This window comes from Monodon monoceros, unplaced genomic scaffold (assembly GCF_005190385.1).
Source record: "Monodon monoceros isolate NGI ecotype Baffin Bay Population unplaced genomic scaffold, NGI_Narwhal_1 Super_Scaffold_13, whole genome shotgun sequence".
NCBI classification, from domain to species: Eukaryota; Metazoa; Chordata; class Mammalia; order Artiodactyla; family Monodontidae; genus Monodon; species Monodon monoceros.
The window spans coordinates 22,482,770-22,498,523 of record NW_021703769.1 but is presented as its reverse complement, the minus strand read 5'-3'; the positions used below and the strand labels follow the sequence as shown (position 1 = coordinate 22,498,523).

The following is a 15,754-nucleotide window of genomic DNA, read 5'->3' as shown; positions in this document are numbered from 1 at the left end:
CTCCCACCCTCCCTACCCCACCCCTCTAGGTGGTCACAAAGCACCGAGCTGATCTCCCTGTGCTATGCAGCTGCTTCCCACTAGCTATCGATTTTACGTTTGGTAGTGTATACATGTCCACGCCACTCTCTCACTTCGTCCCAGCTTACCCTTCCCCCTCCCCACGTCCTCAAGTCCATTCTCTACGTCTGCGTCTGCGTCTGCGTCTTTATTCCTGTCCTGCCCCTAGGTTCTGAAGAACCTTTTTTTTTTTAGATTCCATATATATGTGTTAGCATACGATATTTGTTTTTCTCTTTCTGACTTAATTCACTCTGTATGACAGGCTCTAGGTCCATCCACCTCACTACAAATAACTCAATTTCGTTTCTTTTTATGGCTGAGTAATATTCCATTGTATATATGTGCCACATCTTCTTTATCCATTCACCTGTCGATAGACACTTAGGTTGCTTCCATGTCCTGGCTATTGTAAATAGAGCTGCAGTGAACATTGTGCTACATGACTCTTTTTGAATTATGGTTTTCTCAGGGTATATGCCCAGTAGTGGGATTGCTGGGTCGTATGGTAGTTGCATTTTTAGTTTTTTAAGGAACCGCCATACTGTTCTCCATAGTGGCTGTATCAATTTACATCCCCACCAACAGTGCAAGAGGATTCCCTTTTCTCCACACCCTCTCCAGCATTTATTGTTTCTAGATTTTTTTGATGATGGCCATTCTGACTGGTGTGAGGTGACACCTCATTGTGGTTTTGATTTGCATTTCTCTAATGATTAGTGATGTTGAGCATCCTTTCATGTGTTTGTTGGCAATCTGTATATCTTCTTTGGAGAAATGTCTCTTTAGGTCTTCTGCCCATTTTTGGATTGGGTTGTTTGTTCTTTTGATGTTGAGCTGCATGAGCTGCTTGTAAATTTTGGAGATTAATCCTTTGTCAGTTGCTTCACTTGCAAATATCTTCTCCCCTTCTGAGGGTTGTCTTTTTGTCTTGTTTGTGGTTTCCTTTGCTGTGCAAAAGCTTTTAAGTTTCATTAGGTCCCATTTGTTTATTTTTATTTCCATTTCTCTAGGAGGTGGGTGACAAAGGATCTTGCTGTGATTTATGTCATAGAGTGTTCTGCCTATGTTTTCCTCTGAGCGTTTTATAGTGTCTGGTTTTACATTTAGGTCTTTAATCCATTTTGAGTTTATTTTTGTGTATGGTGTTAGGGAGTGTTCTAATTTCATTCTTTTACATGTAGCTGTCCAGTTTTCCCAGCACCACTTATTGAAGAGGCTGTGTTTTCTCCATTGTATATTCCTGCCTCCTTTAACAAAAATAAGTTGTAGGGCTTCCCTGGTGGCACAGTGGTTGAGAGTCCTCCTGCCGATGCAGAGGACACGGGTTCGTGCCCCAGTCTGGGAAGATCCCACATGCCGCGGAGCGGCTGGGCCCGTGAGCCATGGCCGCTGAGCCTGCGTATCCGGAGCCTGTGCTCCGCAATGGAAGAGGCCACAACAGTGAGAGGCCTGCGTACCGCAAAAAAAAAAAAAAAAAAAAAAAGAGGTATATATATTTTTTTCAGGGCTACTGATTTTTTTTAATTTTTTAAAAATTTTATTTATTCATTTTTGGCTGCGTTGGGTCTTCATTGCTGCACAAGGGCTTTTCTCTAGTTGCGGCGAGTGGGGACTACTCTTCGTTGCAATGCATGGGCTTCTCATTGCAGTGGCTTCTCTTGTTGCAGAGCACAGGTTCTAGGCACACGGGCTTCAGTAGTTGTGGCACACGGGCTCGGTAGTTGTGGCTCACGGGCTCTAGAGCGCAGGCTCAGTAGGTGTGGCACACGGGCTCAGTTGCTCCGTGGCATGTGGGATCTTCCCCGACCAGGGCTCGAACCCATGTCCCCTGCATTGGCAGGTGGATTCTTAACCACTGTGCCACCAGGGAAGCCCAAGGTGTATATATTTTTAAAAGCACCTTGCCCCCACCCCTGGATTCAAATTCCTTCCCTTGGTTAAGTACTGACAGTACTAATCCAGCCCAGAGAGGGGGAGGAGGCTGGCCAGTCTTCGCTCAGAAGCCCTCAGCCAATGAGATCTCTCCAGAGTAAGGTGCAGATGGGAGGAAGTGAGGGATGAAGGGAAGAAATGGGCTGCAGGGACATCAGGAGTGGAGCCAGGACTGGGGGGAGGGGATTCTGTTACAGGTCTCTGGGGACCTGTTTGTGACTTGGTCTCCAGAGAGGGATGCCCCCCCCATACACACACACACGCGCATACACTGTGTCCTCCTTCCTGTGCTTCTCTGGTGTGTGCCACACCTGCTTGGCAGCGGCTGGGCCATCAAGCTCAATCATCCAGCAGATGCTTACTGAGCTCCTGAATCCAGTGCTGGCTTGGCCACAATGTCCCTGTGCCTTTCCGAGCCTCAGTTTTCCTCATCTGAGAGGCAGGGAGGCTCATCCCTGCCTCTCTCATGGCACCAGCCTAGAGGGGAGATTTGGTAAACCAGCCAGTGGGAAAACACCATAAAACAGATTACAGTGGTCTTAGCTAGACTGTGTCAGGCACCCTGGGGTCAGCGGAGAGTGAAGTTTGGACCAGTCCTGGGTGGGATGCTGTCTTAGTCCTGGGTCTTAGCAGGTGGCCTGGTCGGCCCTCAGGCGGGGAGTTTTCAGGCAGCTGTTGGTGGCTCCTCTTGCTGTGCTAAGACCAGGTCAGGCTCGTCCCTGGGGTCTTCCTGAATTTGCTCTGCCCCAGGGGCTGCTCAGGATAAAGGAGTTGAGTTGACAGGTTGGGGAGAGGTAGTCAGAGAGACCAGGAAGGTCTCCACACAGCGGCGAGAGTTTGCCTCGTCCTCCAAGCCAACAGGAAGGCCCTTTTGGGTCCCGCTCTGGTCATTTCTGCAGCTCCTTTTTAGTCCTCAGTGGTGGCAGGGATGAGGAAGGGGACGTTCCATCATTATTCTAATTTAATGGCACTTTAAAGCATTAGCCAAGTTCCTCCCTCCTATTTTATCAACGGAGAGACCGAGGCAGGGGGTTGAGGGCCTCCTCCCACGTTTCCCAGCGAGTCAGCAGCCTCACTGGGATGAGAAGCCAGGTGTTCAGGCCTTAACTCTCACCATCTTTCCCACGTCGTCCCAGTCTTTAGTTTCACTTTGGGGTTAAAAACCAAAGTGAAAGGAAAAGGTAAAGCAGGAAGCAGCTGCTTCAGACCCAGCCCGGGCTGGGGTGGGCCCCGGGGGACCTCACTAGGCCTCACTAAGAGAGGAGCAGGCCTCTTCCCTTGTTCTGGAGGCCCGGCCGGGGTGGGGGCCGGGTGGGACCCCGCAGGGAGAGGCGCCAGGCTGCAGACCAGGGTGGCCTTCTGGCCCGGCCTGCCCCTGCGTGGGAGAGAGCCAGTTCCACGGGGAACCCGGTAAAGTCAGCCTCACCTGGGTGTGGCCCCAGGTGGGGAGCTACTGCCTTTGAAATTCCTGTCCTTCTGGGGCAGTGCTGGGCTGGAGGTGGGCCTGGGACATCAACCCTGGCTTCCCAAATCCAGCTTTCACAGAACAGTTCCACACTCCCTGAAGGTAAGTGCTAACGTCCTGTCTTCACTGAGAAAACTTTTAAACTTGCGGTCACCGTAGGCACTTACCTCACCCCCCGGCGGTTTCTTCTTAAGGACGCAGATGGCCTGAAAGCCTTTTGTCCTGGTTGCAGTCCCAGGGACTTGGAGAGCACAGGGCGTAAGGGAACCGGAGCCGTGCTTCTCCAGTTGATAGGTGGCCTCCGACAAGCCCCTTCCTGGCTCTGGACCTCAATCCCCATTTGTTTCTTGGCAGGAGCTCTAGCTCTGCTGTTCAGCCGAATAGATTTTGGTCCCCTGGTGAGACCAAAATCATAACACACGTTTGGTTCGCCTGTGTACTTCAAAGATTAGCCGTTGCCAAACTAGCTGGGGTCTCAAGTTCCTGTTTCTCTGTGCTTTTTCTAAGGAAGTTCTCAGCCTTGCCAGAGCAGATAATGGTAGCAGTTTTGTTGCTTCAACAAATAGGATTTTCGTCTACCTCTCCTCTGCTCTGCGTAATCCCAAGGTCCCCAGGCGCAGAGCTGTGTTCGTTCAAGTCCACTCCCTGACGGCACACGCTGAGCACACAGTAGGTGACCTGGAAGTTGTGGCTGAGTGACTGCACTGATGAGCCACACCGAGCCACGCTGCTCCCCTGGGTGGCAGAACCTGGCACTTATAAAGCCCGACTGTGTACAAAAGCCCTCACACCGATGGTCGGGCAGCCCCGTAGTTAAGAGCATAGCCCTGGAGTCATGCTGCCGGGGTTCAGATCCTGAGATGCCACCTGGAGCTGTGAGGCTTTGGCAAGTTGCTTAACCTCTCTGGGCCTCCGTTTCTTCACCTGCAAAATAGAGGTGATGATATTACCTGAGTCACTGCGCGAGTACAAGAGAGAGAATGTGTGTGTGTGTAAAGCACTCAGGACAGTGCCAGGCACAGAGGAAGCACTTAAGAAATGTTTGCCCCTGCTCTTCTTGATATCCAAGGGGAGACAGAAGGCTTGAAATATTTAAAGACTGTGCATGTCCCATGTCTGGAAAGATGCAGGTGCACTTGGTATTTGGAGAGGAGTTAATCATTCGATGGCTCTTTGTTGAGTGTGGGGCCCTGATGGGGAAGATGCAGCAAATCAAGGCAGGCTTTAGAGAGGAGGTGATCTTCAGGACCTCAAAAGCTGGGTAGGCTCCAAGTGGATGGAGATTTTTAAGGGGAGGCTTCCCTGGGGACGGGAGGGGAGGCAGGGGCTGGTTGTCCAGGGGCCTGGGGAGCTGAGATCAGGCTAGAGAAGCCTGCCCAGGGCTGTCAGAGTCCACCAGGCACTCAGAGTCAGGGTTTATCTCGGCAGGGTCATCACTCCATTGGGCAGTATCCTGCTGGGGACTGCAATGAAGAGTCTGCTCTTGAGTGTGTTGTGAATACAGTAATAGTTCAAGGCTCTCCTGGAACTTTCTTGCCTTCCCAAGCTTCCCACGCTTCATGACGTGACTGTTGGCCCAGCACAGAGCATGGTAGCAGTCAGGAGGTGTTTGCCTGTGGGGTAGGGGGAGCGGGGCTTGTCTGACAGCACCTATAAAGGCAGGGCTGCCACTGCTACTGCTGCCCCAGCAGTCTTCTCAAAGGGGGTGCACGCAGCAGTGCGTGGGAACAGCCCAGGGGAAGAGGACTTGGGTTCATCCCAGCCAGCTCCTCCCCACCCCGCCTCCACTTTCTTCCCAAACAATCAGCCATTCATCCCAGGTACTGAGCCAGGGGAAGGAGAGGGAACAAGACAAACCTGGTCTCTTTCCTCATGGAGCTTGGAGATCTCATCCAGCTTGGAGACCCCATTCAAGCAGGTACAGACACACAACATACTGTCTAGTTGGGATGAGTCCTGAAGGAAACATAGTTGCCGAGAGGGACTTATTCAGAGAAGATGGGGAAGGCATCTCAGGGAAGGTGGGGTGGAGGATGGGAAGGAGGCAGTTAAGGCAGACTGGGAACAGCAGGGGGCAAGACCCCGAGGTATAAAGTGTTTGGTGTATTTAGGGAACCGGGAGAGGTTTGGGTTATGTCTGGAAGGGTCTGCAAGGTCAGGCAGGGCCTGGCTGGGCTTGGCAAGCCTGGGTAGGTCTGAGGCCAACAGCTTTGCTCACCCAGAGGTGTGATAACGAAAGTATTACAAGTGATTTTTGTTTTAAAATTAACATCAGAGCTTCTGAATACTTGCATCGTCATCATTATTATTATTGTTATCATCATCAGGTTTTCGTACTGATTATTGTCATCAGGAAAAGGCTTCTTCAGCACTCCTACTTATTGCTAATGCCCTTTCACATACTACTTCACAATTCACAAAGCCCTGTTGCTTCTGTTGCTGAGGGAGGCGGGTTGCAGTTATTACTGCTGTTTTTAGAAGTGATGGAACAGAGAGGTAAAGTGACTTGTCCAGAGTCACACAGCTTAATCAAGATTTGAAGTCCTGATTCACTACTCTTTCTGTACTACCAACTGCTTTTGTTTAAGAAGGCCAACGCAGAAGTTGCTATTTCTTTTTAGCCAGATTGCCATTCCAAAATGATCACAGTTTAAAAGCTTGGGTATAGAATGATGTAACAGTAATTGTGTTAGGGCAATGGGATTAAAATCACTTTTTAACTGTTTTCTATAATGTTATACAATATATTTATAGTTCTTTTTTAAGTTTTCATTTTTTTAACCTCCACACAATCTCCCATCCAACTCCTTTCCAAGGTTCTAACACATCCATTTCTACCCTTGTAACTCTCCAGTCTTTTTGATTTTCTATTTAAATTCTTTCTTCTTCTTTTATTTCTATTCCCTGAATCTCAGGAAAGAGATTGTAGCAGATTATAAATCAGCCCCTGCTCACAAATACATTTAAGTCAAACCAGAAATCAAACACTTCATGCTTAAAGTAGCTTTCAGTATTTTATTTTATGACTTCTGGATTTGGGGTGGAAAATCAGTTTGATAGCTGGGGCTCGTTTTTAGAGAGTTCCTCAGTAGACTCCGCACTAGCCCACTTTTTAAAAAACTGTGTTAAAGTGCACATAAAACTTTACCACATGGACTTCCCTGGTTGTCCAGTAGTAAAGAATCCGCTTTCCACCGCAGGGTTCGATCCCTGGTTGGGGAAGTAAGATCCCGCGTGTTGCATGGCACGGCCAAAAAATAAATCACCGCTTATACTATTTTTAAGTGTGCAGTTCAGTGGTATTAAGTACACTCACATTGTTTTACAACTATCACCACCCTCCATCTCCAGAACTCTTTTCATCTTGCAAAACTGAAACTCTGTACCTATTAAACAACTTCCCATTCCCTCCTCCCCCACCCCTGGAAACCACCCTTCTACTTTCCGACTATATGAATTTAACTACCCCAGGTAACTCATTCATTAGTCCATTTTAAGGAGGTGTATTTGAAAGGGGGAGTGGGTTTCATCTGGAAATAATGAACTCTTGGTTAACTCTCCAAGTTAGCGCACACTGCAACTCTCAGCTCTATGGGGCTGTGTTCCAGCAGAGTTTTTAAAAGGCTGCTCATCTCCCAGGAGGGCTTTTCCCACAGAGGCAGTGTTGGTTCCAGCGCCCGTGGTGGCTGTGTGGAGCCTGGACACAGCTTCAGGATCCTTCTTAACACAGGCAGGTACTCCCAATTAACCAGAAGTAGCACACCTGTTGGAACCTGTGCCGTCCACAACCTAGTGCAGTACCCAGCGTTTACAGATGGGCGTCAGTCCTAGGAGGGGAAGGGACCATTTGAGGGGCAAGTGATATCACAGGTCTCTTTGTGAGAGAGGAAAAGGGCCTGGTAGGACAGCCCGAAGCCTGGGGAGGTGATTAGTATGCTTGTAAAAACATCAGGGCAGAGCAGCTCCCGGAGGGGTAGAAGTTGTCAAGGTAAAGTCCGCTTTCTTCAGATGCTCTTTGGGATGCTGGCTTGGGCTTGAGGTCTTTGTAAGAGTGTATTCTAGTCAGAGTCTGCCAGCAGAAGGGAGAGACCAAATTTGTCTTTGTACGGTGATTTCTAAGCTTTGTAGGAATGTGTGTGTCAGCCTCCTTGTCAGCCAACTTGTATTTTTGTTGTGAGACCAGATGCTGTGAAGGTTGGGTTCTGGAGACTGAAACCTGGAAGGTTTGCACTCACTTAGCAGATAGAACACTTGCTGTGTGACGCTGAACAAATCCCTCAAACTCTCTGAGCCTCCATTTCCTCAGCAGCACAAGGGGCGATGGTGAAAACAACTCTTTGTGGGGATCAAATATAAGGACCTCGGACAGTGACTGGGCCAGGGCAGTAGCCAGCGATGCCTGAGCAGGCAATAAACACCGGTAACTATGACGATTAGTCGCTAATATTCAGCGAGTCCTTACAGTTGCGGGGTGCTGGTGACTTTCCCTTGGGGAGGTCTTCTTTTAAAAAGATCTTCCCAAATGTCACCATGTTGTGCTTTTAGAGGTGGTTGGGAGAAAACTCGAGTATGGAGGGTATGGAGGTGTGAGGGGTAGGCCTATAGTCCCTGCTTGTCCCAGCACTTCTGTCTTTTGCTTGCCAGGTCGCCCCTCACAGACTTCCCTACTGCTGCATTCTCAAGTCTTCCAGGGGAAGGCCCTGCAGGCCTGTCTCACTTTTGGGGTGAAGTCAGAGACAGGGCCCCACGTCGTAAGTGGCAGCAGGATTTGCCTGGCACCCCTTCTGGGTGCCACAGGCATGGGAACCTTGCAGTCCCTGCCTTCAGGGGACTCAGGGTCTAAATGGAGAAGGAGAAAAGTAAACAGGCCTGTAAAACAGTGTGACGGCAGGGGCCTGTGGCACCTCTAAACCTGGGGCGTGACCCAGTGAGGGGTGCCTGGCGGTGCGGAAGGACAGTCAGGGAAGGCTTGTAGGGAGTGATGCTGGAACGGAGACCCGGAAGAGGCGGTGGGATTAGGGAGGAGGAGGGGCATTGCAGGCAGGGAGCAGCCTTGCAAAGACCTGGACGCCGGGAACATGGGGCGTTGGCATGAAGAGGGTGGCAGAGAAAAGTTAGAGGGGTGCTTGGCAAGGCAGGGACACCAGAGGTCACTACCCTAAAATGTTAGAATAGTGATACAGATGCGGCATGGGGTGGGGGTCGGCTGCGGTCCTCAGGGAACTGAACTTTCCTGACCTGCCCCAGGCCAGAAACCCCCAGCTTCTGGCGCATGGAGTCCTTGGAAGGCCTAGAATCAGGCAGCTGCTCTGTGGGCCCCTTGCTCAGATATTTGGGCCCCCCAAGTGATTGTAATGATAGTTCCTCACCTGCCAAGCCCTTTCCCGCCTGTCTTCCCAAGAGAGTCTCACAGCAGCCCTAGGGCAGTGAACAGGGCGAGTCAGCATTGTTCCCATCTTACAGATGGGTGAGAGTGAGGCCCGGGGGGCCTTAGTCATACAGTGAGCGAGTGCAGGAGCAGTGCTCACTCTCAGGGCCTCCTGACCTACAGGCCACTTGTGTAACTCAGCAGCAGGTATGGCGGGGGGCGGGGGGAAGGGGAGCCAGTGTCGGCTGGTCCCTTGTTCTGAGGATGGGTTTATCATCTCAGGTAGGAGCTCTGTGCTGCCCGGCTGTCCAGAGGAAGGTGCGTTAAGCCCTGACCGTGCTGCCTTAGACCTTAGAGTTAGTCCTCCCATCATTTCCCCTGTAGCTAGGCCATTTGAACCTTCTCCTCCCTCTCCTCTGCTAGTTGGTAACAATTCTCTGGAGGCAAAGAAAAAAAGAAAAAAAGAAAGAAATTGAACTGTGAATGTCACACACACAAAAATGATGTCTGATGTCACCTCCATTACTGAGTGTGAAGTAGGAAGGCAGAGAAAAGAGGAAACATCTCAGGCCTGGAAGGAATCTTAAAGGTCACCCGCGGGGGCTTGAGTCCCTCCCTGCATCCATCGTGCCTGTGTCTAGCCTAGCTGATCACCTCCTAGGCAGCTCTGCCCCTTAGAAACTGCCTCCTTATAGTGAGGCAAAACCTGCTCCCCCTTAACCCCCACCTTCCTGTCCCCCCTCTGGTTGTGCTGTAATGACCTGGACCACATGGACAATGTATGTGACAGTCTCCTAGGTATTTGAAGACAGTAGCCATGCCCTTCTGAATCCCCTCTTTTCCAGGCTACTACTCCAGTCTCTCTAAGCACCTCCTCCCTTGTGTTAGTCTAGGCATGGCTCATGGCGCATGTGCGTCACACCCCATCTGTGGCAAATCTGTGACAGACGTCACCAGGCAGTCGCAGCACTCTTGTTCAGTCAGCCCCAGGCTTTCTCCTGCAGTAGTCCCTGTGGCTACGCCCAGTCGGTGGAGTTTTACTTTATTGTGAGTTTCTTGAGGTCTGAGGACTACTAACACTGGGTGGGTCCCTAGTGCCCACCCAGAGCCCAGTGCGTGGCCTACTTGTCGTAATGGGAGGATGGATTAGAGACTTCTCCCTGTGCGATTGCCCCCTTCTCATCGGGCTCCAGTTTGGCAGTGTCCCTTGTCCAGAATCGCCAACAGTACCCACAACATTATCCAGAGTTCCGTGGGGCTGCCCCCTCCCTGGTCCTGCACCTTCTCTGTCAGTGTAGCCTCAGACCGTGTCTGTGATCAACTAGAGTCGCTAAGACATTTTCCCACATGTCTGTTTTCTGTGTAATTGTCCAAGTTGGGGTCCTGAACTCAAAATCTTAATATAAGCTCTGAGGACTGGGCCCTTGTCCCTGTCCCCAGGCCTGGCACCAGGGAAGGCGACCTGGCCTGGGCTGACCTGAGCTGAACTCACGGTTTTCCCCATTCACTTCTGCTCTGTTCATTTCAAACCATCTCTTGGCCGCCCAGGATTCTTGGCTCCGGGTTCTGACACCCGATATGCCACCTGTCACTGCAGGCACAGTGAATGAGCCTGTTAACACCGTCTTTCTATTCTGGGATCCGCTTGGTCATTCAGAACAATGAAAGAGGCCAGCAATCGAGGTGCACAGGGCCTGGCAGTGTCTGGCTTTGCACACTGGATGTGGGCCCCTGTGACAGCTTGTAAAAAGCTAGGCTTTTGTGACCCATTACTAGGGTTTGACATCAGCCCTCCAGAAGTGAGGGTGGTTTTTGAGGCTCTTTCTTCTAAGTAGTACTTCCCAGGCTGGGCTCCTGGGACCTTAGGGCCTTAGAAAGACCACAACAAGGTCCACGTGCTAGAGCCAGTATTTGAAAAGTCAAATAGTATTTGAAAAGCCAAATCTTGGATTCTCCACCCCCGACTCCTCCACCAGGCCAGACAGGGGCTGTACACATCAAGTTTTTGTCTTGGACTGGAACCACCATAGCAGCCCTGTAACTCTGGCCATCTTCTGCTCATCAGCACTCCCTGCTAGTGTTTATAGCTTTAATGTATGAGAAAATCATGATTCAGGAACTGCTGCTTGGAAGCTGGCGTCTCTTTCAAGCTTGGACTCCCAGGGGCGGTGGTAGTAAGGTATCCTGAGGGGTAGGATAGGGGCCTCAGCAGAGCTGCCAGCAGAGCCAACTCTGCCGGCAGGTCTCTGGGGATAAATAAAAGGACATTTGCAGCAGATTCCAGCACAGAACAGGCGGCGAGGGGTGAATGTTGCCTGACAGGTTGCTTACTGGATTACGGTCGCAGTATTCGTGGAAATGTTTTTTGAGAAACAGCATGCCGTCTGGGGTCCCCTGGTCAGGGGCTGGAGGAGGTGGGGCTCAGCCACACGTGGGTGCCTCCCTGAATGCCTAGGGCTGGTGGTCTCCAGGCTGGGAGTCAGGTGGGCAGAGGGAACACACCCACACTCAGAGCCCCAGGCAAGGTTCCTGCTCTGCCACCTGATCCTCAGGGAGTACATTTGCCTTTCTGATCCTCAGTTTCCTCATTTGTACTATGAGGAGGTTGAATTAGTCCGGTGGATCCCAAAATACCATATGGAGGAAAAAAAGAAAGTGGAGGTGCTCTGAGGGCCCTGGCGGGGGGTGGGAATCAAAAAGCCTCCCCAGGCCCTCTTGAGGGCCCCCAGAACCTGGTTTGAAAGGCACTGGAATTACTATCTCCTCGGACCCTAGAATTTGGAGGTTTTCACATCCTTGTTCCAGTCCCAGTACCCCATCAGCCAGCTGTGTGACCTGGGACGAGTGGCCTCACCTCTTTGGGCTCTGCCTTGAGGCTGTAGTGAGATTTAGCCAAACTGGGGAAGTCCTGAGTGACTGGGAAACCACGTCAGGGGTTCTGGTGTTTCTGGTGGAGGGTCAGAGTGTCCAGGACTGCACATCCAGAAGTGAAGGGCCTGAGGAAGGGCGGTGGGTGGCAGTGATCACAGGCAGAGCGGGCCACCTTTTTCTTCCACGTGCTGGGGTTCTGGTCCAGGGGCACCAGGCCTCTGACCCCATGGCCAGCAGAGCCAGAGGCAGCCACCATCTAACCCACGCAGAGGATATCGCCAAACCCTGCATGAGGACCCAAGATTAGGGTCCTGACTGGGAAACTGGCCTGGCCAGAATCTCAGCCAGGCCCTGCTAAGTGCACCTAACTCCAGCCCTGGTCAGTGTGGTGAAGCAGCAGGTACAAGTGCTGGCTCTGGAATCAGAAAGCCTGAGCTCAAATCCTGGCTGTGTGACCTGGGGCTGTTCACTTCTCTCTGGGCCTCACTTTTTTCCTCTTTGAAGTGGGAGTGATAGGCCTGGTGAAGAGTTGATGAGCCAATACAGTTAAAGCTTTTCATGCTAGGCCAGTTCACGGCCAGCCCTCAGTCAGGGGAGATGCCCGGGAGCTTGTGAAGGCTCCTGACCGGCAACTTCCTGTCCTCAGAGAATCAGCTGACCTGAATTGTGGGTCCATCTGGAGGGCATTGCTTAACCCTGTCCTCCAGCACCTCTGGCCTGAACGTGTCAGGACAGAGCCACCTCATACCTTTGACCCCAACTGGTGTGTGAACAGGGCTTCTAAGGAGCAGCTGTCTCTGGAGGGGGCGAAGGGTGTTGTCCCAGCAACCAAGCTGGTCCCTCTCGGGCAGCTGCTCCAGGCCCATGAAGGGGGGCGGCCATCTGTGCTCTGGATGGGGCTCTCCCGCCACCTGTGCCCTGGTGCCAAGAGCCTGCAAGCAGAACTGGCCTACCGGCCAGAAGGGGCTTCTCTGCTTTTGCCCAACAGACCTGAGACACCACCAGAAGGGCCTCCTGCTGCCTCGATTTCAAGGTTCCCAAGGGTCTCCTGCCTTTCCAAGGGGGAGGTTCTAGTGGACCGGCTTCCTGGGGAGCAGGGGGAGAGGGGCTGGAGCTCCAGAAGGAGCAAGGAGGCCTGAGGACAGCTGTTCCAGCAGTCACAAACCTGTGTGCCATGGGCCACGTTAGCAGGCAGGCACGTACCTGCCCAGTGTTTTTTAAAACTTAGAATTGACTAACTCCATTTTTAAAAGAATTAACTAACTCCACTTTTAAATTTAGAGGTTTTATTTATTTATTTTTAAGGCCAGATTTCTGGCTTCTCTCACCCAGGTCTTCCACATGACAGCTGTGGGCCAGAGGGGTTACATGCATGGTCTCCTGTAGACGTTTAAACTCGTGACGCCCATTCAAGGCCAACCCACTTAGCTGGGGAAACGAAGGCCCAGAAAGGATTAGACCCTGTGCAAGGTACACAGTCGACCACAGCCTCACAGAGCACGGCCACTGTTAAAAGCTAAAAGCCTGTTCTCTCATCTATAAAACATCAGTGATGATTATCTCCCCTCCCAGGCCTGTGTCTGGAATAAAGTAGTACCTGGCCCAGGACTCACTCAGTCATGATTCTTTTAAATCTGTACATATGATATGCCTTGCCTGGAAGATGTTGCCGGAAGCACTGCTTACTTTCTTTCTCTGCCACCTTTCAGAAATGGTTATTTTTCAAGTTGTTTCTGATGCCCAGTGCTTAGGGTTTATTGAGCTCTCGTTCCCACAGCTTCATTGCCAAACTTCAAGCAGAGCTGCTCCAAGCTTTACCTCCCACCAGATTGTGCTCCTGTAGTGTGTGTGTGTGTGTGTGTGTGTGTGTGTGTGTGTGTGTGTGTGTGTTGGGGGCTGACCTGAAGGGAGCTTTTCAAAGCGCTCGCACTGGCCATTAGATTCCGACTCAGAGTCAGGAGTAAATCATTCTTCCGTGAGCTTCAGTCTACCCAACTGTCAAATAGGGGATTGTTCATTAATTCAATAAATACTTACTGAGCCCAGCCATGTATCGGGCCTGGTGCTGGGAAAGCATCTTAATTCTATAAGGTATTCAGGGTCCCCACCCTGAGGAATCTATATTAGATACTCAGGATCTCTGTCTGGTAGGGGAGAGAGACAAAAGACAAGTGAACCAGTAAGTTGATCAGTGCTCGATGAAATAAACAGGATCCTCAAAGGAAGAACAGCAACTTTAGACAGGGTGGTCTGGGAGGCCCTCATTGAGGACATGACCCCTGAGCCGAGACCTGAGTGGGAAGCAGAGATGAGAGCAGGATGGGAAGGAGTAGGTGTGCAGAGGTGGGGGTGGGGATCATCTCAGACAGGGAAACAGCAGGTTCAAAGGCCCTGAGGTCGGCGCATGCTTGGAGTGTTTGAGGAATAGCAGTGTGACTGGAATGGAATCAACAAGGGGAAAGTGCAGGAACTGAGGCTGGAGAAGGGGGCAGTGCCTGTAGTAGGCCAAGGTGGGCAACTTCATGGAGTGGGGAGCCTTTGAAAAGCTTTAGAAATGGGAAGCATTAATCCAATTTGTACTTTAAAAAAACTCCTCAGGCTGCTTTCTGGAGAGTGATTGTGGGTGAGTTGGATCACTGACAAAGCAGGGAGGCCAGAGGGTAGAAAGTGGAAACCTAGACCAGGGTGGTGGGGTCGAGAGAAGCCCGGCTCTGTGACATGTGCTTTTGTGGGGGAGGGGCAAAGCCTTACAGATGGGGGAGGCCTGGGAAGCAGGGGGCAGGACTCCCCAGGCTTCTGGAGTGTGTGATGGAGTGCGTGGGGGTCCCCTCTTTAGAAGAGCAAGGCCGATGGCGGGGAGGAGAGGCTCAGATTCATTCTGGACACACTGAGCTTGAGATGGCCTTGGCACCTCACACAGAGCTGCCTGGTGTGCCGGGCTATTGAGAAAGGAGGCAATGCGCCCTTCCAGCTGCAGTCAGGTCCACGTGCTGTAAATCCTCTGACTGCAGGCCAGTTTGGAGGGACTTTGTGAGGGATGCTGTGGGCGGGAAGAAGATACCACCGTTCCCGGTGTCCAAGCAGCCCCAGGAAGCCACGGACCCTGTCCGAGAAGAGGCAGCCCTCTCTCAGGCCTCCCTGGCTTCCCTTCACCAGCTAAATTACCTAAATGCCACTTTGCCAAGCCATGCCCTGCTCAAATCTGTCTTCCCACGCCTTGGGCTGTGCTGCCCCGCTCCTTTGCTCGGAGCATCCCTCCACCCGAAAGCCCTGCATCTCCTTGCCCTCAGTGACTCTGGTCCATCCTGCCGGACCCAGTCAACCTTCATGTCTTCCAGAAAGGTCCTCAGCTGTCCCCCAAAAGGTGATCACTCTCTCCTTCATCGAGAAACCGTGGTAAGTGGAATCATAGGGGCCACCCCAGGATTACAAACATCTTCATGTCTGCCATCTCTTTGAATTCTACTCAGAGCACATTGGGAGTCACACCCCATTTTCTGGGTGAAACAGTTAACATGTTCAAGGCTGTTGCCTCTACGTGACCCTTACAGAGTTGGCACAGTGGGTGGGGCATAGGGTAGGGGTCAGGCTTCAGGCAGCCTGGGTTCAATCCCTGGCCCCAACACTGCCTGGCTAGAAGGTGAGCTTGGGCGAGTCTCCCCAGCTCTCTGAGCCTCACCTGGAAAACAGGGCAGTGAGAAACCTACCTCACATATCTGTTCTGAGGGTTCATTTGGCCGAAGTACAATCCATTCTCATTATTCATGGTGCTTACATCCATAATGTCTCACAAACACTGAATTAGTGAATACTGAACCATTGCTCCTATGGGAAATGCAGAGTCCCTGCGTTTCCACCCGCTACCAGCACAAACCACCAAGGTTGCTGTTAAAGATACCTTATTTAATATATTGTTGATTTATTAACACTGATCTAAGCACTGTAACTCAAGCCTGAGCAAAGCTTATCTGACACACGTGTTTTCTCCATAAGGCACATCACAACCTTCTTGCACTTAGGAACATTGGACAACACTTCAGCACTATACTTGGGGG

At 51.4% G+C, this 15,754-nt stretch overlaps 1 protein-coding gene across 8 annotated transcripts in view; it reads left to right on the top strand.

Moving 5' to 3' along the window:
* DLGAP4 (DLG associated protein 4) overlaps positions 1-15,754 on the top strand; it is a 90,329-nt gene that overhangs the window by 31,703 nt on the left and 42,872 nt on the right. The window contains exons 1-2 of one of the 8 annotated variants that reach the window (XM_029222169.1): positions 3,509-3,562; positions 5,268-5,378. The exons of 5 other annotated variants lie outside the window; for them this stretch is intronic. In XM_029222169.1, coding sequence (XP_029078002.1) covers positions 5,333-5,378 — 46 coding nt within the window. In that variant the 5' untranslated portion in view covers positions 3,509-3,562; positions 5,268-5,332. Of the gene's footprint in view, positions 1-3,508; positions 3,563-4,806; positions 15,096-15,754 lie in introns of those variants that run through there. 2 more of the 8 variants (XM_029222173.1, XM_029222171.1) reach the window with 2 other exon arrangements.